Source organism: Elephantulus edwardii, unplaced genomic scaffold (assembly GCF_000299155.1).
Source record: "Elephantulus edwardii isolate Elephantulus edwardi_28Jun2011 unplaced genomic scaffold, EleEdw1.0 scaffold00189, whole genome shotgun sequence".
In the NCBI taxonomy this organism is placed as follows: domain Eukaryota; kingdom Metazoa; phylum Chordata; class Mammalia; order Macroscelidea; family Macroscelididae; genus Elephantulus; species Elephantulus edwardii.
Window position 1 is genome coordinate 4834092 of NW_006399939.1, and position 24348 is coordinate 4858439.

The 24348-nt window shown below is 52.9% G+C and overlaps 1 protein-coding gene across 1 annotated transcript in view; it reads left to right on the forward strand.

The window, feature by feature from the left end:
• Window positions 1-12664: 12664 nt before the first annotated feature.
• The window catches only part of ALX4 (ALX homeobox 4), a 59814-nt gene continuing 48130 nt past the window's right edge, over window positions 12665-24348 (forward strand). Inside the window, exon 1 of the mRNA XM_006896750.1 lies at window positions 12665-13161. Within this exon, the coding sequence (XP_006896812.1) occupies window positions 12711-13161 (451 nt within the window). The 5' untranslated portion in view covers window positions 12665-12710. The remainder of the gene's footprint in view (window positions 13162-24348) is intronic.

A 24348-nucleotide genomic window follows, 5' to 3' on the forward strand; every position in this document is an offset into this window, starting at 1 on the left:
ATACTGATTTTTCTTCAATCATTCAGACACATTTTGTTATATAACAACTATAGCTTAATTTTGCCATTAAATAGCAAATTTTCATTTGTAATTATAATTTAATGTGATCATCTAAACACATTTTGTTCTATAGCAATTACATTTGATTAATAAATATCTCACCTTTAAAATCTTAATGATATCTTGGTAATTGTGAAACAATGAATGAGTATTTAAAAAGAAATCGATGCCTTTGAGTTGTGTTGTTGGAGAAGAGTTATGAACATCCCATGGATTGCCAAGAGAACAAATATGTCTTAGAGAAAGTGCAGACAGAGTGCTTTTGCAGGCAAAGATGATAAAGCTACGTCTCACATACTTTGGGCATGTTTCTAGGTGAGGCTTTCTAGATGAGGCCATTCCTTGGAAAGAGACATCGTCTTTGGAAAGGTGGAAGGCTGGCGAAAAAGAGGAAGACCCTCAACCAGGTGAATTGATACAATGGTTGCGGCAATGGGCTCTAGTGTGTCAGGAAGTGTGAGGATGGCACAGGATAGGACAGGGGTCAGATCCACTGTTCATAGGGTTGCTATGGGTTGTACTTGAGTCAACAGCACTAACAATAATAACACAGTGACTGTAGTGATGAACTCAGTATTAGAGATTGTGAGGATGGCTCAGGATAGGACAGGATTCAGGCCTGTTGTTCTTAGGGTCACTGTAAGTTGTATTAGACTCAACGGCATCTAACAACAACTGGCTCTAGAAGGAACTCTTTTTTAATTTTTTTATTGGGGAAAAAACATATTGGGGGTACAAGGAGGTGAGGGTTGGGGACAGAAGGGTGAGGATGGGCAGGGATGCAGTTGCAGAGCTGCAGAAATTGGTTGGTGGGGGGAGCAGGTGAAGGAAATTAAAAGGATCCAGTGGGGACCAGATGCTACAGGGGAATGATAAGCATTTTCCAATGGTAATTAACCCAACTGTCTTATTGATTTGGGAACTGGATACAGACTCTCTGGCTTCTTAATGCTGAACAGGGGCGTTGATGTGAAGGGGGAAAGGGAGGACACTTTATCACCTTACTGGTGATCTTGGGTTAAGGCTGCTCGCCTTCTTGTTCTGTTCGAAGATATTTTCCTGTCATTTGCTCCAGAGGGCACTCTTGTGGTTTAGTGACAAGGAGTTGTGCTGCCAACACACAGGCACACAGTTCAATTTCATCAGTTGCTCTGCAATCTCCTCCTATGTGATTTACTGCTTCTGAAAACCCACTGGAGGCTCAGCTGTGAGTGGGTTCCAACTCAATGACAGGGAGATGAGATCTGGCTCCTCTGACACCCGCAACCAGACAGATGGACACAGTGACTTTCACAATGGGCCTAAGCACAGCAGAGGTCCTGAAGATGGCAGAGGACAGGACAAAGTTTAGATCTGTGGTCCGTGGGGTCAAAGCGAGTCAAATGGACTCTATAGCACAGAACAAAGAACAAAGACCTGGTGGACAGATGACAGCCAGGAAACCTGGGGAACAGGTCACAGCGGGGAAGGTCACCTCTGTCACATGGGACTTTTGTCAGTCGGAATCCACAGCACATGACCAGAGTGGCAGGGGAGTGGTTACTGCTATCCCAGGAGCCCTGGTGGTGCCACAGTTAAGCTGTTAACAATAATGTCCTCATTTCAGCCCTCCAGCCCCTCTGTGGAAGAAAAGCCCTGGTTGTCACCTGGGAAATGGGCCTTTTGAAAAAGTTTTGGAAAACCCATTTAAAGAGGCCGAACCCTGTGGGTCTCTTTCCTCCCATATACCTTGGAACCCTGCTCTGGGGCAACTGAGCTTTAAAAAAAAAAAAAGCAAAGAAATACCAAAAAACCAAAAACTAAGCATGGATTGATACTTCAGGTGCAGCAATTAGCAAATCTCATTTTTACCCCCGACCCAGAAGAAATGAAAATAGAAATGTGCAGTTGTTAGCAATAAGATGAATCACAAAAAGAATAGACTGGTTACATCCAGGATCATGGTGGCCAGGGAGGACAGGTCACTGGTTCTCAACATCACTGGGATCAGAGATTCCAGAACTCTGGAGCCACATAGTCTCAAATCCAGGCCAGGGCAGCTTTGAACCCACAAAGCCTGCAGTTGTCCTGATAAGATAAGGGAGGCTACTATCTGACCTCAGCCCTCAGATCTCTGTTGTGATTTTGTCTGTTGTGAATCTGGACTCAGAGTGACCCCAAGAGAGTCTCTGCAGATTTGCTGTAATCTTTCCTGCCTTTCTCTGGAAGAATGGGGGGGAGGGGCAGGGTCGAAATGCTGTTTTGCCCCTTCCTTGCCGATCTCAACCACTGGACCGACAGGGCTTCCACAGCTCTCCCAGGAGCTCGAATAACTGTGTCCAGTACAGAGACGAAGAAGCCCAGGCCCAGAAGAGAGCGATTGATTTGCCTAGCCTCATACAGAGCAGAGACCAGCTCTACCTACTTTGAGAGTCGGGCGGTTCTTTTACTACCCTTTGGAAAACTTACCTGATTCTGGTGGCCAGTGTGTAGGTACCCAAGGTGGTACCTCTCTACAGGTTCCAGCTCCGGGGGCCAGGGGGGTGGAGGGAGAAGATATTCAGTTACCTCCGTCCAATTTACAGCCTCAAAAAAATTTTGAAGGGTCAAGGATGAGTGGGTTCAGACCCTAAGTGCTTTTTGTGTGTTTTAAAGATAGTGGTTTTCTGTGGTGAGTAGCCAGCATGGCGGAACAGATGGGGAAACAGCCCAGGACCATGTTACCCTGTACACAAACCAGAACAAAGGCCCCTGCCCAGCCTCTACTTCATTTCCAACACCCCAGACTCCTCTTCACATTTGCCAGAGTTGATCCCTTCCTGCTAACTGGGTATGTAGACTGGCCCAATCTGTGGATCTGCTGGAGCGCACCAGGTCCAAACCAGTGCCAAGTACACACTGGAGGCTTAGCCCACCTCTGCAGCCCGCCTCTGGCCTCTGGCCAGTCTGGCTTCCAGAGGCCTCTAGCACCCAAGCCCAGTGCACAGTGGGGTTTGCCTTTATCTACTCTAGAGCCTTTCCATATTCCCCCCTTTTCAGTTTTTTCTCTGGCTCTCAGGAGCTTGAGACACAGACTCCCCCACAGAATAGGAGCTGGGGAACCTCCAGCTTCCTGGGGCTTCTTCGCTTAGTCAGCAAGACCCAGGCCTCCCAGCTGCAGCCTAGGAGTGGCTGAAAAGAAAGATGTCTGGGCCAGGAGCGCTGACAAGAAGGATCTCACCTTTTGGCGGGTGGAAGAGATAGTGTAAAAGAGAGGCCTCTTGCTTTCTAGGATTCTACCAGCTCAGGCGCAGGGTGAGGGCTTGGATTGGGAGGCTGGGGCACAGCCAGTGAGAACAGGAGGTAACAGACCTAGAATAACCACCTAGTACGTGGGAGGTGCTGGGCCAAATGCTGTTTGTGACTCTCTCTCCTTCAGTCTCTCAAAGTCCAAGAGTACCCAAGCGTTTCTCCCCTGCTCTCCCCTGGGCCCTGTGCACTCCCCAACCTTCCAACCCTTCATCACTTCTCCCTGCAAATCACAAGCCTGGAATGAAGCAGACCCAGAAGAAGTGCAGGCGAAGGATTATAAACCCAGATAACATCTCCACGGGGTACCTCTGTATGCTGGGATGCTGGGACAGAGGTACAGGATTTCTAGGTCACTGTGTGACCCTAGGTGAGGGACATACCTTTCTGAATTTCCAGCAGCAAACAAGGACCCTTCTCCACCTGGCAGAGGTGAGATTACAGTGAGAAGCAACAAATAACAAATTCCCAGTTTAAACTTCAAGGTGAGGTAGAACGGGGAGCTAGATACACCCCTGTCTTCCTCTTTGCTCCTAAAACCACCAGCCCCTAATGTACACACCTGGCCATGCACTTACACCAACCCACACAACTAGAGTACACCTTGGAGGTAACACAGCGGCAGCTTCACCTCATAAACTTGGGAACTGTTGTTGTTGCCTTTGAGACAAGCACTACTCTGTGAACAAAAGACTTGAAATCCCTCTACAGCTATCGACATTTATCCAAGTTCAGAGCTCTGCTTACCCTTTTGGATGTATTGTTGTTGTTGTTGTTGTTATGTGCCATTGAGTCTCTTGCAACTCATAGCGACCCTATGTACAGCAGCCCTAAACTCTGCTCTGTCCTGTGCCAATCGCACTGTCTCTGACACACCCATCCCGATTGTCCCAGTCATGGAATCAATCCACCTCATAGAGGGTCTTCCCCTCCTGCGCTGTCCCTCCACCCTCCCAAGCATGACATCCTTCTCCAAGGACTGGTCACTCCTTACAACATGTCCTTGCCTCCAAGGGGCCACCCAGTTTAACCCTCTCCAGGATGAATCTGTTTGCTTTCTTAGCAGTCCTTGGTTCCTCAATACTCTTCTCCAGCACCACAGCTCAATGTACTGGACGTACTGTCAGGAGAGGTTATTCCTTGGAGAAGGGCGTCATGCTTGGAATGGTGGAAGGAGAGGAAGACCTTCAACGAGATGCATCGATGGGTCGATACCTTAGGACCTACCATTTCTTTGATCTTTTTAACTCATGTAGTTTTGGAAAGACCCTTAGAACTGCAGGCAGAAGAGGAGGGTGAAGATGATCCGTTTCCTTTCCCCTGAGGGACAGGAACCCACGTTAGCCATGCCTGGGTCTCTTACAGGGAGTTCTGGTGACAAAGTCCATGGAGAGCTGTGTTGCTAACGCAAAAGTGGCAACTCTCTGCTGGTTGGAATCCACCAGAGCCTGAGGTGAAATCTGAGCAGTTTGCAGCCTCTGGGAGACCTATGAGTCAGCTCTGATTCAGTGGCTGTGGGAGTGAACAAGTGGGGACCCCTTTGAAGGAGGGGGCTTTCATGTCTAAAGCAACTTAGTCTTTTACCTCAACCCTTTGCCTTTGAGGGGATTCTGACTCACCTTGATCTTCCCTGGGGGGGTTCTAAGACTAAATCTTTGGGGGAAGGGAGGTGAGCATCTGGTAGATTCTACACACCCAAGCTGATCTTGTGGTTAGCACATAAAGCAGGACACTGCCAGGGCACCTTCCAGTGTGTACCCCCAAACCACTCCCACTGCCATGGCTCCTGGGAATGCTCGGTGCTGGGGTTCCAAGGTAGTGAACCTTTCCTGGAGGAGATTCTCATCTTCACCTTGATGATCAGCAAGTGGTTTAGAAATGCTGACCGTGGTTAACACACTACCTCCCAGAGCTCCTTCCGCCGGTGCGGAAGAGGCGGTTGGTTAACGCTGTTACCAGGGACCCTCATCACACAGTGGCCAGGTACTTGGCTGCTTGCTAACCAAAGGTCACTCACCATGGAAGAAAAGACCAGGTGACACTCTAGATTGGAACCTAGCGACCCAGTGGAGGATTTGTTGTTCTTGTTGTTGTTATTATGTAGGTTCGCTCCCAGAGTCCACTCAGTGCCACAAAACATTGCTGCTGCTAGAAATGATAGGAGACTGTGATCTCATTGAATTCTTGCGGGTATCTGTGAAGTGTTTACTGTTGTTATTTCCACTGTACACGGGGGAAACTGAGGGCCCTGTTATTTGTTCCACTGCTGATAACTGCAGAAAAGGGATTCAAACCTGACCCTAAAGCTGGACTCTGAACCATGGGGTGAGAGGGGGAGGGGGGACCAACCCCAAACTGCTGACAGCACGTTCTGCTGCCGCTCCCCTCCTCCGCCTTTTTCAGACCCAAGGCTGTCCCTCTGTCTCTGATGAACTGTGCAGCTTCACTCCATCCTGGAGAGAGTTGGGAGGCCTGGACAGCAGCCCCCGCTGTCACTGGCTGCCCACAGACCCTCCAGGGGACCACCAGACAAGTGGAGGGCGAACTGAAACCCCAGCGGAGAAGACCTCTAGGAGAAAGGGCACTGGGTTGTGGGAAGATAGAGAGAAGGAATTAGAGGCCAGGCTCCCCCCTGGGAGGGGTGCAGAGTGAGGCCAGGGGCGGGGACAGTGTGGGTGTGCCCAGAGATGCACAGAGAGGGGAGAGGGAAAAGGGGAGGAGCAATGGGAAGTGGAGGGGAGGACCCAGGATTTGTGCTCCCAGCTCCCTGGTCGGAGAGAATCAGCAAGCTAGCTTTCTCTCTGTCCCCATAAAATCCTCTGCCCTTTGGCCTCTTCCTAACACCAGTGGGGTTTTCTGGATGGTGAGAAAGGAGGACCAGCACCTAGCAGGCAGGCGTGCCATCTGGGCAGAGAAGGCACGCTGACGGTTTGGCTTCAGAGTGAAGTGGGTAGGAAAGGGGCGAGATCCAGGTCTGAGGGAACTGAGGCCTTGGAAGTTTGCGTTGTCCCCAGGGGCCAGCTCTGCCCCGGTCTCCTGGAAGGCAGGGAGCTCTTTTACACTCTGTAGGGGGGTCTGAACCCTCAGTCCAGAGACTTCCACCGTGCGGAGTCCTCGCATCCCCTGTAGCCCTCTACTCTCCCTTCCCTGTACTATTAAGCCTCCACTTCTCCAGCTGAGAAATGGGTAGAAAGGTCTTCTGTGTTTGGGGGCAAGAGCAGAGTCATTTCTGCCACACAGCAGCTTAAGGAACTATATCTCTGTGCCAGGGGTGCCCGGGGACCCCTGTAAATGTGGGGTGCTTGCGCCTCTGTCTTCCGGCTGCCAGTCTTTTACAGTCACTTGTTGAAACCTCAAGAGAGCGGAGAGAGAGAAGACAAGACAAGACAAGGAGGCAGCAGTCCAAACACCCGGCCACGGGCTTGGGCTAATGACATTTGGGAATTATCATTGAATTGAAATTATCTATGTAACCGATATGCGGGGAGTGTCGGGCTTGGACCCCAGAGGCGGCCGTCTGAATCCGACCACTTCCTCCCGAGGTCAACAGGAGTTAAGGCGCGCGCAGCTCTGGCCGAGGAGAGACTTACACTCAGGACTGGTGCAGCCTGGTTCTCTGAGATGCCTGCGCGCCCCTGTAGCCAGAGCCCCCTCCCCGTGCCATGGGTCCTCACTCCGTGCTCTTTGCTTCACCTTTGCGACCACGTGGCTTCGATGCGCCCTCATAGGGGGACCTCAACCCTGACGGAAAAATAGTGGGTGCCTGGCATTATAAGAGCTGGAAATCTGATGCCAGAAGTAAATATAGATGGGCCAGGGTGCGCACCCCCGCGGGTGAAGACAGGCTAGCTATTGTTAAATTTTTTTAACCTCCCTTTTACAACCCTCACTCATTGCTCTTAGACCCAAGAGCGCTTGAGCGGTTACAAAGTCCTGGAACAGGCTCAATTATGTTTACTGGGGCTCACGCTCTTCCCAGGTAGACCAGGGTGCACCGGACCTCCATCGGACCTCTTCGCTCCCCGTCTTAATAAACACTGTTTTGGGGAGGGCAGGAGGCAAATTCGGTCCAAGGTCACTCCCAGGGCTCCCCAGTTCTTGGCTGAGCTGCCTGCACTAATCACCTACACCGGGGTACAGGTCCCGGGAAGTGGAGACCCCAGAAGAGGAGGGTCGTCAGGGAGCACTGTGCTCCTGGGCTTGGTCTCATGAGGCCCATCTGTGAGCTCTGAGCGCCTGAGCGACCCCTACCCTGTGTGCTGGGAGGCTGGGCATGCTTTGGCCCCACTCACCTCGGGGTCCCTCCTGGACAGTGCAGAGCCTTTCTGCTAACCTTGGTCGGACAGGCTGGTCCCAGGGCAGATGAGGACAACGGAGCTGAGTTGGGAAAGGTATGCCAGGGAGACTAAGGCAGGGTTGAGGGCGGCTGGGTGCCTTGACCTCTGTCCCAGGAGGCTGGGCACACGAGGTCTGCTCCTGACTGGAACCACTTCTGTCGCACCCACCCCACCAGCACTGAGCAAAGTGGGAGCTTTTCTGAGCACCTTGGAGACTTGGCAGTTCTGCAGCTGGGGCTGGCTTCAGGGAGCTCGGAGATCTCAGTGATTAGGAGCTTGGGGAGTTTGAATCCCAGACTTTGCTGTATGAACTTCACTTCAGGCAATGACTTCACTTCTCTGTGCTTCATTTTCCATCATTGTGGGATGGGTCAAGTGCATTTTAGCGCTCAGCTGCCAACTTTGGCGATTTAAACCCAAGCAGAGAAAGACGTAGCGATGCGCTTCGATACAGATTACAGCCCAGAAAACTCTATGGGGCAGTTCCACCCTGTAATATGGGGTTGCTCTGACTGGCTGTGCGCAATGAACGGGCATCTAAACAGATACTCGGTACACATTTGTTACTATCATTTGCAGTGTGCTAAGGTTGTCTGCAGGCAGTGGGGCAGAGCGCAACATTTGTATAAATACCTCGACCCCAGGCTTCTCTTAACTCTTCTGCCCCCTCTACGGGTGCCTGTAATATCGTTTCTGCTGCGCAGACCCACACTTCCGAGCAATCTTCAGAGTCTCCCGTTCTCAGCAAATTGGCAACACTGCGCCAGTTGGTGCACACGCGAGTGGCTGAGGTGGTTATGGTCCGTGTTTTGCCAGCTCTGAAATTGAGGCTTGGAGCAGTTAAGCCAGTTTAAGGTAAGTGGGGACTCGAGGCTCAGAGTGGTCCACTGGCCTGGTGAGAACGCGAGGGGTGGGGGGATATCCCACTCAAAGTGGGTGACTCAGAATCAGACCTGCTGTGTATTTTCCTCTGCTGGGACCCTTGAACCCACTCCATCCCCTATCCGTGAGCGCTGACCCAACAGCTCCAGCCCTGATGCACTTGGTGACTCTGCAGTCACACTCTGGCTGGTCATTCTTTCCACTCATTGATTCATTCGTTCATTCAGTCTTCTGTTTCACAGAGACTTACGCAGGAGGACCAAGAGCCAAATACTGTGCAGGGTGCAGGCATCGGGAGACAGCTGCCATTCACACCCTGCTCTAGTCCAAGGTGGGGGGAGCCCCAAATAAATCAGCAGATTCAAGCAACAGCTTCAGCTCTAGAGAGGAGAGGCTGTAGAGGGAATAAACCTACGGATGTAGCAGGGAGGTTCAGAAAGGCCTCCCCAAGGAGGTGACATTGGGTGTCTGATCTAATTTGAATTAAGAATTCTCCTCTCCCCCACACCACCCTTGCCCAGCGAGGGCAAGTTCAGCCCTAAAGGAATCTGTTACTTTGAGAAGAAAAATAGAGGTGGTGCGGAATAGATGGGGGTGAGCTAACCAGGATGTGAGGGTACCGACTCTGAAGCAGAATTGGTGACCTGCTTGATTTTGCAGAGAGTTCACAGACGTACAGTTGGTACTTGGCAAGGTCTGTGGTAAGGGCGCCAGGTAAACTGCCCTTGGGGAGTCTGTAACTTCGGAAGGAGAATGCGCTCAGAGCGCGCAAGAGCAGCGGGAGCCCTAGATGCTGAAGGGCGTCCTGCACTATCGCTGAGGAACTGGCAGGAGCTCGAGTTTCGGCTGTGGATGGAGGAATAGATGGACCCATGAGGGAACGGGTGCTTGAACGCACGTAAAAATAATCAGCCACACTTATTACTGCTTTTTCCGGAAAGGTGCGTTCAAAGGGACCCTGTGAGAGTTTCCACTCGCACATTTAAACCCACACCCAAAATAGTCTCCTGAAGACACAGGCAAACAGGCTGCTGCACTTTGCCTCGCAGGCATGTGTGCTCCATCTATAGGGTAAAATGACAGAAGGCTCAGGTGCATATCCAAGGAGGGAACAGTTCCAAGCACAAGGCAAGGAGGGATACTGGTTGCAAGGAGGGAACAGTTCCAAGCACAAGGCAAGGAGGGATACTGGTTGCAGAGATCAAATACTGCACTCTTAAGTGCTCAGAGTTTGAATCCCAGGAGGCTGAGAAATGCGAGAATAAGTGAACAGCTCAACTTGGAGAACAATGTGAAGGGACCAGCAGTCCTTTGATGAACACTGCTGAATGCACTGGCATGAAGATGACTGTACCTGCAATTGAACTTGTTCGGAGGGGATAGCCCCCTCCCTTATCCTTCCCGGTTCCCAGCGCTTCCTAGTCTCCCCTTCATCTCAGCCAGGAACGGAGGAAGGGTGCCTTCACCATCTGGGCGCCTGCATGCGGCTTACGGCTTACCGATGCCTCATGCCTCGAACTCCAAGCTCCTTGGCATAGCAACGTGTCTCCCAATCCCTAGGAAACCACTCTGTGTTTTCATCCAGCACACATCTTATGGGTTCATTCTTCCAATGTGCCAGGCCTTGAGGTGAACAAGAAGGCCTAGCCCCAGCTTTCAGAAAGCACAGGCCCCAAACGCACCGGGGTTTTTGGGGGCGGTATTTGTGGAGAAGGAAGAGAGGGGAGCCTTGGATTAAGCGACCCAAAGACGGTGGAAACTTGGTGCCATGTGAGGCAATGGGAGGGAGGAAGGGATTAGTATCTAACAGTCTCAGTTTTAATAGTTTTTCGTCATATATTTGCAGGACCATAGGCGCCAAGGCGTCTGCCCTTCGGGGGCTTCTGATTAGTGGGGTGACGTAGCAGGTAGCTGGGGAACTGCGTGGACCCAGATAGCAAGCAATGATGCCGCGGGACAAAGACACAGCCATTGAGGCATCCATCTGGACTTGAGAGAGATGGAAAGGCTTTTGGGGGGAAGAGACCCTAGACTGAAGATCAAAGTATTAGCCAGATAAAAGCACAAGAGTGGGCTGGGGGAATTACAGGTTGAGGGAATTACCTTTAGGATAATGCACAGGAGAAAAAGTAGGTCTAGTTCTACAAACAGAACTTCAAGTTATAGGAATGGAAGGAAACGTCAGTTGGACAGAATCCTTTGGAAAGATGGTAGGCTCACCTGCTTTTTCATGTTTGCCATTAGAAAAAGTATTGCTTTCTTAAAACCTCGAGCTGCCAATCTGCAAAGTGGGTCTGGCTACCGCCAGACCCTTGGGAGTGGCTGGGGAGAATAACAAGATTGGTTGGATGGGTTAGCACGGTTTCGCTCACCTCACGTGGTGTATTTGGGTCTGCGGTTTGAGAGGCGCGGGTCGCCATGGGGGAGGGGCTCAGGCCTGGGGGCCCCTGGCCGCGGCTTGCGGAATATCTTTATTAACGAGCACTTCAAGGTAAAATGGGGGATAGAAACCAGATGTGAGAGCCGGCGGTCGTTGGCGGGGGCAAGGGCCAGAGATACCAAGGGGTGGAGTGAGGGCAGGATTAGCCGGCATGGGGCTGGGGGATAGAAGCACAGCCCCCAATATCTTCTTTCTCCGGAGGACTTTAGATGCACAAGGTTGATTTAAATTCCTAGACTCAGGGCGCTCAGCCACTCTCATATCCTTTCCCCCATTCCCTTCCCACCCCATTCCAAGCTCCCTTGCGTTACTCCATCCTTGAGCCATGACTTTCCCCAGTGGTTCTGCAAGGGTTTCTCGAGCTGATCTTCAATCGAAGCCAATTCGCAGACAGAGAGCCGGTCCCTCTTTTCAGTGCTGCCTCCGCGTGCGCTCCAGTCCCAGAGCTGCCACTTCGCAGCTGTGTAACTTCAGCCGAGTGACTCTACCTCTCTGAGCTCAACTTGCTCGTTCGAAAATTGGGGACCCATCACCATTTCTCACCGTGGTGAGACGCAACGGCTGCGCGCGGGAGAAGCTAGTTCTCCTTTTCTTGCGATGGATGATGCCCAGAGTGAGAGGCGCGCTCGCTGGGAGGAAATCACAGCCCATTTGGTCTAAGCCATTCGCTTAACAGCTGGGAACAGTGAGGTAACGCAGAAAAGCACTAAGCAGGTGACAGCCCCACACGGGTAGTGGCTCTCTGAACCCCTCACTCTCCATCGTGCCGGGGAGAATGTCCCCTCTGCTGGGCGCAGACGGGGGCTAGTGCAGCTCTGCCCCTGGAGAGAGGAGGGAGGTCAACGCTCTACAGAGGCCGAGTGAGCGCGAGTCCCTCTGTGCGGCCGCTAGACTTGCAGAGAAGTCATTAACAAGACCGTACCCAGGGCGACTGAGCTGAGTGTTAATTCCTGAAGGAACCAGGATGGTGCTGAGGAGGAAACCGAGGAAAAGGCACCGGTGGGAAGGTTTGAGTCTTGACAGCTGCGCTTGCCAAGCTCGCGCGGAAGCGTCCCAACGAGTCGCCCGCGCCCTGAGGCCAGCGGCCCATTTGACTGTGAACGTCAAAACCTGTTATTATTTTTTAACCTGCTACTAAAGTTTCGCACGCCCTCTCCCTCTAGGCCAAAGCTGGGACCCGTGGTGTAAGGGCTGAGCCTCAGGAGCCTTGAGGGGAGTCCGGGCACCTCTCAGGCTCCGCCTAGGATCCGAAAGGCCCTGCGGCGCCTCTGGGTCCCAGGCTCTAGCGAGCCAGTTAGTAGCATCTCTTTAAGAGAGAGAAAAGGAGGGGCAGGGGCGGGAACAAGAGAAGAAGAGGGAGAGGAGGAGGGGAGAAGGAAGGAGCGAGTCAGGGGAGAAGGGAGAAAAAAGTTTCTCTCTCTTTTTTTTTTTTTTTTTTGCTTCAAAACCTTAAGCGGGTTTGGGAGATCTGGTCAACTTTCCGAAACATCTGAATCTTTTTACAGTCCTCCGAAAGTTCCCTGGGCCAGCTGGAGGGAGGGAGGGGGAAAGGGGGGTGAAGGGGAGGAGAGGCGGGTGTGGAGGGGGAGGAGGGAGCGAGGCAGCCGGCAGGCCGGCCGAGCGCGCAGCCACCGCCTCCTCGCCTCTCCAAACCCGGTCGGGGCGCGCGGTGGCGTCCTCGCGCTCCAGCTCGCGCCCCCGCCCGCCGCCCGCGCACGCCCGGCATGAATGCAGAGACTCGCGTGTCTTACTGCGAGTCGCCGGCCGCTGCCATGGACGCCTACTACAGTCCGGTGTCGCAGAGCCGGGAGGGCTCTTCGCCTTTTAGGGCATTCCCCAGTGGCGACAAGTTCGGCACAACTTTTCTGTCGGCCGCCGCCAAAGGGCAGGGCTTCGGGGACGCCAAGAGCCGGCCCCGCTACAGCGCGGGGCAGCAGGACCTGGCGGCCCCCCTGGAGAGTGGCGCCGGGGCGCGGGGCTCCTTTAACAAGTTCCCGCCCCAGCCGCAGCCGCCGGCCCCGCAGCCTCCCCCGCCGCAGCCGCAGCCGCAGGCGCCCGCGCAGCAGCCGCATCTCTACTTGCAGCGAGGCGCCTGCAAGACGCCCCCGGACGGCAGCCTCAAGCTCCAGGAAGGCAGCGGCGGCCACAACGCGGCCCTGCAGGTCCCCTGCTACGGTGAGTGCACGCGCAGGGCCCGCGGGGCTGGGAAAGCTGGAGTCCCGGGCTTCGTCAGATGCCAACATGCGCTCCCTCGGCTTGCGGGAGCGAGAGTTGGCAGGCTGGAGACGCGCGCGGGGCTGACGACCCGGCTAGGGAAACGGGGTCGCCTTCTCCGTACGGGTTCGAGGACCCGTCCTGCCGCTTCTCATCTCCTGCCTTGGGGCTCAGAACATTTGGCTTTTAAATTCGACCCGACCTTGTCGCGATTTCTCAAGTCTTTCCGCTTGGCGCTGCCCAGGGGCCCCGGGTTAAAACGAATGCTGCGGACCGGGTGGTGCCTTGCAGCAGGCAGGCTGTGCGGCGCTCAGACACGGGACTCCGGGCTGCCGAGGTTTCCTTCCCCGCCGGCCAGGGGTCTCCGCGGGGCTGCCGAGGTCTCCTTCCCCGCTGGCCCCGAAGCTCCTCGGGCCGTGCCAGAGGTGGGAGCGTCGCAGGTGCGGAGCCTGCAGCGCAGTGGCCAGGGCGCGCGCGCGAGTAGCCGCGGCACGGAGCCGCGACACCGGTGTGGATGAGGAGAGGCCTAGGGCGCCCGAGATCTGAGTTGGAGACTGCGGGTATGAGGCCAGTCCAGGGCTCCCCCGGGCAACTCTCACTGGGTTAGCCTTGGAGCAAACCCGCTTCGGAACAATAGTTTAGAAACGGGATGGGAGGCAGGAAGCCACGGGAGATCCAAGGCAGTGAGCGACCGCGGAAAGAGGGAAGTAGAGCTCGGCTTTGGACCTGCAAGGAACTCAGGGGAGCTGACCTGAATGACCTCCAAGCCCCCTTGAACAAGCCTGGGCCCCCAGAGCCCACGGAGCTTTCCCCTGAAAGAGCCTTTTTGAGGCGTCTGAGGCTGGGACAGCTCAGAAATTTCGACTTGCCTTCATCCTTGAAATTGGGATTGAATGGGAAGTCTCCACATGGAAGGAAGGGAGAAGCCCTGAGATGAGTGAAAACCTCCATCAGAAGCCAGAGCGCTCCCATTGAGGCCTTGGCCTTGGCGCCCTGAAGCAATGAGTCACTCTTAAGAGGGGCAACAATTTGGCAGATTGAGGCTAGATGGAAAGGAAATGCTTGTTTTAGGCCTGGGGAGAGGAGTGAGGCCTCGCTGGCTGGAATAATCGTCCACGGTAAACATTTTCTCACACTCAAACTCATTTCTCACACTCAAACTCACGCGCCTGTAGGCTCAAACTAAGTCATGGTAGCTTGACATCTACAAATAGACACGGTCAAATGCTTGTCTGTATTTTCCATCTACATGCATACACATGTCCTATCTGCTTTATGGGCCTCTGTGGTCACACACCAAAAATACACAGGTATCTCGCCCCAGCCACACGTGTTCAAGTCCACAGGACAGGACGGATTGAGCGCAGCTCTAGAAAGATCTGGGGGCCTGCTCTCAGCTTCCTTCACCTTGCCTGTTCACTGCAGATACTGGGACACACACTGGTACACAGCTCCACATAGGTGCCCACCCTCAAGCAGACAGAGCACGCTGCAAGTAGGCATAGACCCCGGGGCTCAGCCTGCCCCCTCCTAGCATCACCTAGCCCCCCCCCTTGTCCTTGCCTCTCAGGGAGTACAGGTGAGAGAAAATGGTAAGAATAAGTCACAGACTGGGGCTCCCAAAAAGGTTCATTGTACAAAGCTAGAGGACATGTGTTCACGTGTTTTTCCCCTACATCGGGCTTCCATATTTTAAAGAAATGTACCATCAAGTTTTAAGACAAGGAGAGAGTTCTAGCACCTCCCTACCTTTTATTTAGAAGATGCTAGAAGTCTTCAGGTCCAAAGGGAAAGAGGAGAGGCCTGACCCTCTCTATGAACTGCAGCATCTCCTCACACCAGCCTGGACCTTCCTTTCCCATACGCCTACATAGTCACAGCCAGTGGGACTGAAGCGAAAGGCGAGCATGGAACTCAAGTGTGTCAGAGATGACGAGGATGGCACCGGATAGGACAGCTTTCGGATCTGTTATTCACAAGGTCTCCACTCAATGACACTAACAAAATCAACCCAAAGCCGGACCTGGGAGAATGTGAACCCTCCAAACCTCTACTTCTGCTTCTGTTTTTTGGGTGATACTGGAAAGGCCTGGACCTTTTGTGGGAGTAAATGGGCCTGTATTGAGGGACAAGAGCCCTCTTCCACTGCACCCCAGTGAGATGCTGTTTGGACTGTGAGCCTCAATTCCGAGAGCCAAGCAGGCCAGGGCAGAGTCATAAGCTGCGGTGTGTTGGACGAAAAATGGCGTTCACTCGCTGACAGGGCCCCGACTGCCCAAGGTGGAAGCCGCTCTCAGTCAGCAACCATCCACAGAGACGATTCTTTCTTTCTGTGCGTGAGGACTGAGAACCCTCTGCCAAGGAGGTGATTCTGGTCCTTGTAGGTTTGCTGTGAAGAACCTGGTGAAGAATACAGTGAAGATTAGCCAGCCCTGGGAGGAGGCCCTCCCTCTGCGGTTCACTCTCTGTATGGCTTACAAGCAGGGAAATGGAGGCTGCCATTTGTATTAAGTGTGTACTCAAAAGCGAGGCGGAGACAGGCACTTCGAGGTAAAAATATTCTCACAACCTGGAGATGTTTCCAGGCATCCAGGAAAGGTGGAGGCAGAGAAAGCTGCGGCCTCCTCCTCAAGATTGTGGGGCAGTTCCCAGGCAGTTCAGAGCCCCCATCTCCTTTCAGATTTGGGGCAGGCTCCTTTTGGAAGCTGTATCCATGTTTACCGACCTGAGGAACAAACTCCGAGACTTTTTCATGGACCTCGGGCACCAGGGCCCTCTTTAGACCGTCCCTCGGTGCGGGCCTGGGGCCGATCTGCCGCCTTACCGAGGGAGCACGGGGTGTGGAGGCCGCCGGAGCCGGAGCCTCGACTGGCAGTGCTTGCTTGAGTTGTCCAGGAAGATGGAAACTCCTTTCTAGCTGCAAGCTTCCCGATCCTGTCTGGCACTGCTTGCCTTGTGGTGCTAAATCTCAAGTGATCTCTCTGGGGTGATAGGCGTAGGCACCTAGGGCTGCAGAGATGAGAAGTTCGCGTTTTTTACGAAGTCGCTCCACCAAGCGAGGGCTCCAGCTCCCGGTGGCTCTGTGTAGTGGCTTCGGCCTCCCAAAAAAGCTGCCCGAGCCGAGGAGGGCAGAACCGGCTTCGTACACCCCGGGAGACACGCCGCTTCGGAGTTCCAAAGTTCCTGGGTCGTGCAATTACTCTCATCGTGGTCAGGGCAAGGACTTCTCAGCGCCTCACCCCCAAAACTTAGGGCGCACCTAAACCAGGCGCTGGGAACGCGGGGCCACTGCGGGGAGCAGCCCGCGACCTCCTCTTTCGCTTTCGGTTCGGCACACGCAGGTTTTCGTTGCCGGCAGATTGCTTTCCCAGCGGGGAAGTCGGCTGCGCTCCGTGCGCTCTCGCCGCCCGGGGAAGACGCTGGGAGCCGGAGATTCCAAGGGCGCCGCTGAAGGGCTGTTCCTGATTTTTCCAATTAAACCCGTTGCACCAACAGGGTCCACCCACCATGGAAAAGTGAAATGTGTGTAAACTCATCGAAATCATATGCAAACTTCAGTCAAAGGACGGTATGTTTTTGCATGCGAGAAACCCACAAAGTCACAGTGGAGACAAGAGTAGAGCGGGACTATCTCCTGGGTGATTGTGGATCAAGAGAAAGCTGGAGTCCCAAGGCGGCGGCATTGTGACAGGGCAATTCCAGGTCAGTTTTGCTGGGGAGAAAGATGCCTTTAATGTTTTTACTTTGTAAATTTTCCACAGCCGGCAGTTTGCAGAACGATTGCTCGCCAAGCCCAGTCTGTGCTAAAAACATACGTTCTTAAATGGAGCCACAGAAGTTTAACTTCTAGGATTATTTAAAATTCGTTTGCGCAACTGTCCTTTCTATCAATATTTTACATTATGCCTTTTATGGTAAAATGCACAGCTCCTATGTGGAAAGAAAGCTCCAAAGAATTGCTATGTATTGAGTATTTGAGGAACTGCGACTCTTCAAGATATTGAATATTTACATACTCTTTGTGCACAAAAGCTTATGCAGGGAATTTTTTTAAAAGCTATCTAAGACATGTTCGAAGACCTCAGAGAGCTGGAGGCCTTGCCTGGTTATTTAAGCAATTCTTATGAATATGCGAGTATTACTTAAGCAGCTAGTCTTCACTGTCTTTGCTCTAGAGCGAGGTTTCTGCCACAGCTGGCCAATCATGGGACCCTGGACTCACTGAAGCCCTGCCTCTTCTAGACGAAATTAGGGTGCTGTAGGAAAACAAGACAAAACCCTACGGCCAAGCGGGCACCGAGGTCCCCCTGCGGACTCCCCTTTTGCAGAGCAGCTGGCTGTGTGCTTTTGTTATGGCCAGTGCTTCACGAGGCCTCAGCTCCTTCCTCTTTCCCACAGCTTGCGAACTGTTCAGCTTTGGGGGTCCACACGGAGCTGTGACATGGAATTCATCTCTGCTGCCTGCCGGGAAGGAGGGAAGGCTGGGCACCATGTGCCGTTGTCTGGGGTCCGGCACCTTAGCGGATCCCTGAGCCCCGGATCTCTGAAGTAATGAGTAGAGAGGGAAGCAGTGATTGCCGTCCCAAACCCACGCAGCTCAGCGGGCAGGGGGAGTAAAGAGACAGTGCTCAAGGACAAGCATGTCGCAGCCAGGAACGCAGCACTGCGGTGGAAGTTGCTTTGAGAAAAGAGGATTTCTGAATCGGAGTGAACTGCTGCCACCTGGAACCTCCCCAGGCTCCTCACAGGGTTCACAGGTTTGGGGTGGGGTCCCTCAGACCCTCCTGCTAGGGGCCACCCAACCCAGGAGACCGTGGTGCTTCTCCTGTTGATGAAACAAGGTGAGCTATCTGATTCGGCAATGGAGGCTCTGAGGACTCAGCTAGGTGCGGACACCACCCAGCACTTCTCGATTCCCAGGCCCAGTTTTGCCTAGGGGCCCGGATCACCACACCAGGCAGTGGCACGAGTTAAATAAGAAGCTCTTCTTTCAAAAATGCCTTTGGGGTGATGGAAGTGGAACCCCACCCTGGGGGTTGGATGATGGAAGTAGCCAGTGGACCCCCAGTGGACCCCTCCACAAGTGCAATGGCATAGTCTGTTCTCAGCTACATAGATGCAAATGAAAACAGCTCCCTCCGTGCAGTATACTCCCCTCCTACCCAGTGTAGGGGTGCGGATCTTCTGGGGGACAGCAGCTGCCACATAACCTGTTGTAAATCAGTCAGCTCAGGAAAGGGATGGAAAACGCAGTGTCTTGGGCAGAAGGCCCCAGTGTGCCGTGGAAGGTGGTGCAGGTCGGTTCCCCATGCACCCATCTCCACAGTCAAGAGCTTTCTCCACTGATCCTGTCTGCACCCCAGAAAAGACAGTGGGTAAAGAGTTGAGGCTCTGAGAAAGTGCCCCGGAAAGTGGAGACTCGGAGGCGGGGGTGGGTGACAGTGCAGGATGTGGGCAGGCTGGGTTCTGAGCTTCAGCTACAGCTGAAGGGTCTCTGGAGATCTGAGAATATTTGAGACAAGGAAAAGGGGGACTGCAGTGAAAAGGGTCAGTTGTTCTGCGCAAGGACATGAATGTGTGTCTAAGGAGGGATCAGAGCAGGTGAGCATTTCAGTGGATTCGCATTTCAGATGAGAGGAGGAGTGTCGGCAGCTCAGGTCGCTGGTACCCAGACCCCAGGGAAGAAGCAGCCATATGGGCAGAGGAGCTGGTTCTCAGAACGAGCGAGGGGTGCTGGTCACTCTGGGAGATCATGACGGTGCAGCAGCAGCATTGGGGCAAAATGCAGACAGTCTGGAGCCTCCACGCTGAGGTCTCTGTCCTGGGTTGGGTTGCTGTGGATATCCACATTCTGATGTTTAGCCCTATTAAATGCAGGCATTGGGATAACTTCAAAGACCCCTCTGGGGTCTCTGTGCTGGTGCCGATTCAGACCCAATACCATCTCTTTGCCCTAGCATCACCATTTGGAGGGAATCTGGAGTCAGATAGACAACAAAGATTTCCATGGAAGTGGAAATGGGGTTCGAGGGTTCCCAGGGGCCCACGGTGGGGACACTGGCCACTCCTCCCCAGACCCCTACCTCCATTGTTGCCTCTGCCCAGGGCTGAATGCAGATTCCGGGCTCAGATAAGAGTGTAACTGCAGAGGAAGGGAAACCAGTGGGGTATCTGTCTACATGGGGCCAGGTTCAAAGCTAGACTCTTGGGCCCTTGGCTCCTTGAGCAGTCCCAGGTCCCTGCTCAACTGCATTTATTGTGTTCCTACCCGGTCCTGGTCCTGGAGGTAGCTGGGCTGGGCTGGGTAAGCCTGCTTCCCAGAGGCTCAAATCTGCCAGTGGCTGCAGCACAGCCTCAGCCACTCCATGGAGGACTTCAAGGCAGGGGATGTTACATGTGCTGGACCATTTCCTAGAACAGACAGAGCTGGAGCGCCTGCATGATGGATGGCATACAGCCTACATCCTTCCAGGCATCTACAGGGCAGTTGGAGTGTTTACTCATTGGAAGAACGGGATGAGTTGGGGTTTCATTCGGAGAGTTTCCTTGCATGTGGCTAAGGCAGCCCTGAGCCTGTTGGTGATTGTAGGGGACTCACGGAAACCTGTGCTCAGCATAAACACCGTTGGTCGGTAACCCCACCTCTAGGTGTGTCCCCTGTGTGCTCAGGGGCCTGCATCGGGTGTGACTGCATGCACTGATGTGTGTACACCCCTGTGTGAGAGCCTTGTGCACTCCCCAGTGCTGGTATCTGTGTGCCCCGAGCCCCGTGGGGTGACGCTGTGCTGCTCACAGCACCTCTCCAGTGTGGCATGAGGTTTGCATCTGGAGTTTAGACACTAAGTGGCCCTGTGTCACTTCATGGGCTCTGAGGCTCCCCAGGGAGGTTGAGTCACCCAGTAAGCACCATCTGCCCTGTCCTGTTAGAAAGCTCACCCCAGCTAACGAGGGAACCTCTCTGCCCTGTGCCCTGGCTCACAGTGAAAGGACACCATCATGGCCCCATCTCTCTGCACTTTGTTGTCTGTTGCAGTGGAATCGTTTGACTCATAGCAACATCTGTGTGTACACAGAGGAACTGCTCTCCAGGGAGTTATGACCTGTTGAAGCAGATTGCTAAGCCTCTTGCTGGTTTAGACCTGTCAACCTTCAGGCTCCCAGACCTGTACCTAATTGCTTGTGACATTTTGGGGCTTCTCTCCTGCATGTTGTTGTTTGTGTTGTATACTGTCTAGGGGGATTTGAACCATACACTTTTGGGTTGGCAGCACAATTCTCTATCCTCTAGACCATGAGGGCTCCCTTTCCTGCAAGTAAGAGACAGATGAGTTTGAAGGAGAAATGGAGTCCCCCCAGCTGGGTGATTTGGAGGGTGAGAACCCACTGCCCCCAGACCTCTTCAGTCCACTGCTGGGAACTGGGTGGGAGAGGAGTGATTGGGGTGGGAATAATTGATCCTGGCTCCCCTCCTCTTGTTCCCTCACGGGGAACTCCTCCTGTGAGTCGCACACTTTCCCTGTGCATCAAACAGGACAGCTGGTTCCCCCTCCACCACCAGCCAAGAAATGGGACCACGTGCTAGAGGGGGCTGAGAAGGGCAGGAGGGCACCTTTGGCACTTTTGATGCCTCTGTTCTAGAGCAAAGGAACCTTGGTAGTTAAAGCCCTTCAGCTAAGTGAAGGGTCAGTGATTCGAACTCACGACTCAAGAGAGTGCTGCAGAGAGAATACAGTCTTTAAAACCACACTGGGGCAGCTCTGGGCCTGCAGAGTCACTGTGGGTTAGCAGTGTGACCGAACAATAAACTGTGCCACCAGAGCTGCCCATCACGGGGTCACTATAAAGGAGAAGTCACTCCTTGGCAATGGGTTTCCAGAGCAAGTGGAATCGGGTGCCAGCTTTCTGCCCGGCTCCGGCCTGGGCTTTCTTTCCAGAGCCATTAGCCGAGCCCAGATGACTGTGTTAAATCCTGCCCACTCCACTATGCAGCCTTCGTTCTGGACTCATGTCACAACAATAATACCTAATCACATATCCCTTTTAAATGGTTCTCTCTCATCTGACTTAGGGGGAGGGATTGTATAACAATGAAAGAATTTTTCTTTTTCTTTTCAAAGAGAAGAACTAACTGGAGGGGAGGAATGGGCAGGGAGAAAAGTGCAACAATGAATGAATGGAAATCCAAAGCCTGTACACTTTCATTAAAATGAATAATAATGAAAAAAAAAGTCCTGCCCTTCACCTACAATTAACTGCTTCTGAAAACCTGCCAAAGAGTCAACGATGGGTCAGTTCCAACTCTGTGGTACACAACAACAACATCCACTTTGAATGACCTGTCAGCTAGGCTAGTGTCATCTTCCAGGCCCTGAGACCTTGGGTACACCCAGGGACACACACACACACACACACACACACACACACACACACACACACACACCCACACACACAGAGAGAGAGAGATGGAGATGGACATGCCCACATACATGGTCATGGTGTCAAGGTGAAGGGTTCATTTGCTCTTAGAGGATGCGACAGGCATCTTGCTGGCCCTAATGTCCTATTTCACCTGTGAAGGGACTGCGGGCCTTGATTCAATGACTCACTTCTTAGCAGACTGCTGGATGCTGAGCCAGCTTTGTGGGGGCATCGGAGAAGCACTGGACGGCTCTGCCTTCGGGCTGTGGGGAAGATGACAGGCACCCACACAGTTTTGGTTCACTGGGCAGGTGCTGGCATTGGTGTGTGTGGGTGTCCTGACTCAGAGGATGCAGAGAGGGTGGCATTTTAGCTGTGAGGCCTGAAGGGCTGCCCCTTGGATCTTGTGCTCAGTATAAGCTCCCACCCTATACTGTCAGGTGGGCGGGTCTAAGGCTAAAAGAAGGGCTCAGAAAGATTGGTGGACGTTGAGGTTTCCCCCAAAGTTTGTATTTCCATTGAGCTGTGGAAACCGAGCCACTTCTTGCATGCTTGAATTTCTCTTTCCTGCTGGGCATTCTCTGGCAATCAGAAGCTCTGGGCTCCCATCTTGGCTGCTTCTTAGAAGCCCCCTGTGCCTTTGGATGAGCCCACTCAGCTCTCTGATTCACTATCTCCTTCCTTTGTAAAAAGGGGGCTGTCTGGGTCTTTCTCTCTCTCCTGTCTGTACAGGTGTGGGCTGGAAAGGGAGAGTGCTTGTGGGTGGAACTAGAACTCCCAAGTTCTCCGTGTGCCTAAGGAAATGCATGGAAATGTGTCCTCAGAGTCTTCAATGGCTGGTTTTTCAGAAGCAACCACCAGGCCTTCCTTCTGAGGTACCTCTCAGTGGACTTGAACTGCCAACCTTTCAGTTAGCAACTAAGCACATTAATCTCTGTACCATCCAAGGAGCTAGAGCATTACACATGGCAGCAGTGGTGCTTCTGAGTGAGGATGGAGGCTGCGATGCCTCCTGAATGAGTGTGTCCTGGGTGCCCCATGGCTTCATGTCTGGGCCCACTCCCACACTGAGCTGGTCATCTCTGGAATGCATACCTTCAAGGAGGGGGCTCACCCTTCAGGGGAGATAAGCATGCACACAGCTCTCCTCCTCAGGTCCTCTTGCAGGACCTTGGTGTCCATCCATGCCAGTAAAAGCCGTGAGCGGGATCTCAGAGCCCCTGGGGTCCTGAAATGTGCCAGTTCCACATTGAGAGAGAAAAAGCTAGGGCTGAGGCACCTGGAAGGGAGGACCTTGAAAGGGGCTGATGGTTCTCCAGGATTCTTGGGAAGGGGTCTTCTGGGCCCCACCATTGTCCAAATTCATTATTCTGAGGAACTTCTTGGATGGCAGATGATTAGTGCTGTCTGCTAGAGCTTAAGGGTCTAGATACCCCTTTTCTGACTCGTTGCTTCAGGTTCCCCACTTGTGGGACAGGAGTAATTATGAAGTGAAGTCACTGGGGTGGAAGTCAAAGGGGATTTGGGTTGGCAGGCAGCACCCCCACAGCTGGCAGCACTGTGTACTCCTCCACATGGACTGAGCCCTCCCGGAGCCCTGGGCACGGTGCTGCGAGCACACCTCTCTGGTGGTTCAAATCCACCAGCAGTTCCAAGAGAGAGAAAGGTGGACAATCTCACTCGATTTACAGCCTCTGGAAGCTGCTAGAGGGTCATCTAGGTGTTGGTTTGAACTTAACAGCAATGAGGAGAAGATCTGGGGTCACTGTAGTCCTAGTCCATATGACCTGGGGTGAAAGGCTGGATGCTGGGAATGCACCTCACAAATAGTTCCTCATGTACACCCATGTTTATTGTGGCTTTTTTCACAATAGCAAGGAGTTGGAAACAACCCAAGTGCTGATCAACAAATGAATGGATAGAGAAGCTGTGGTATATTCACACAATGGAATACTAAGCTGCTTTGAAAAATAAGGAACTCATGAAATATTATTCAAAATGGGACACTCTGGAGGACATTATGCTGAGTGAAATATCTCAGTCACAAAAGGACAAATACTGCATGGTGCCACTGTTGTAGAATGGAACTAATATCACGGTTGGGGTAAGACTGAGAAAAAGTGGATAAATTATGTATATGAGGGAGAGAGCAATTTAAAAGTGATATATGATAGAGTATTATGGTTATCACAAGAGTCCAGAATTAAGGTTGCATAGTGGAGTGTACTCAGGGTGGTGGGGGAGAAGGTGCAGGGGCATTGTATACCAATGAAAGAATTTTTCTTTTACTTTTCAAAGAGAGGAGTGAACTGGGCAGGGAGGGCTGGGCAGGGAGAAAAGTGCAACAATGAATGAATGGAAATCCAAAATCTCTATAAATGTTCATTAAAATTAATCAAATAAATTCCTCCCAGCCCATCACGTGGCTGCAGCCTCCCCACTTGGGAACCCATGTGCAGAGGGGCAATGAGGAATCATGAATCTAGTTTGGCTTTTGACACCTGGTGGGTTGGCATCCTGACTAATCATGACCCTCACCTTGGACATACCTTCCCCACCTTTTGACGTCATCTGCCTGACCGTGACAATAGGATGCTGGGCCCTGTATAGGAGCCTCACAACCAATATGATGGAATAGTGCTTTGAGTTTCTAGAGGCTTCAGGAACATGCCAGAACCTCGGTCCGGACAAGGCACAGAGAGACATCTGTGAGACCTCAACCAGGAGAAG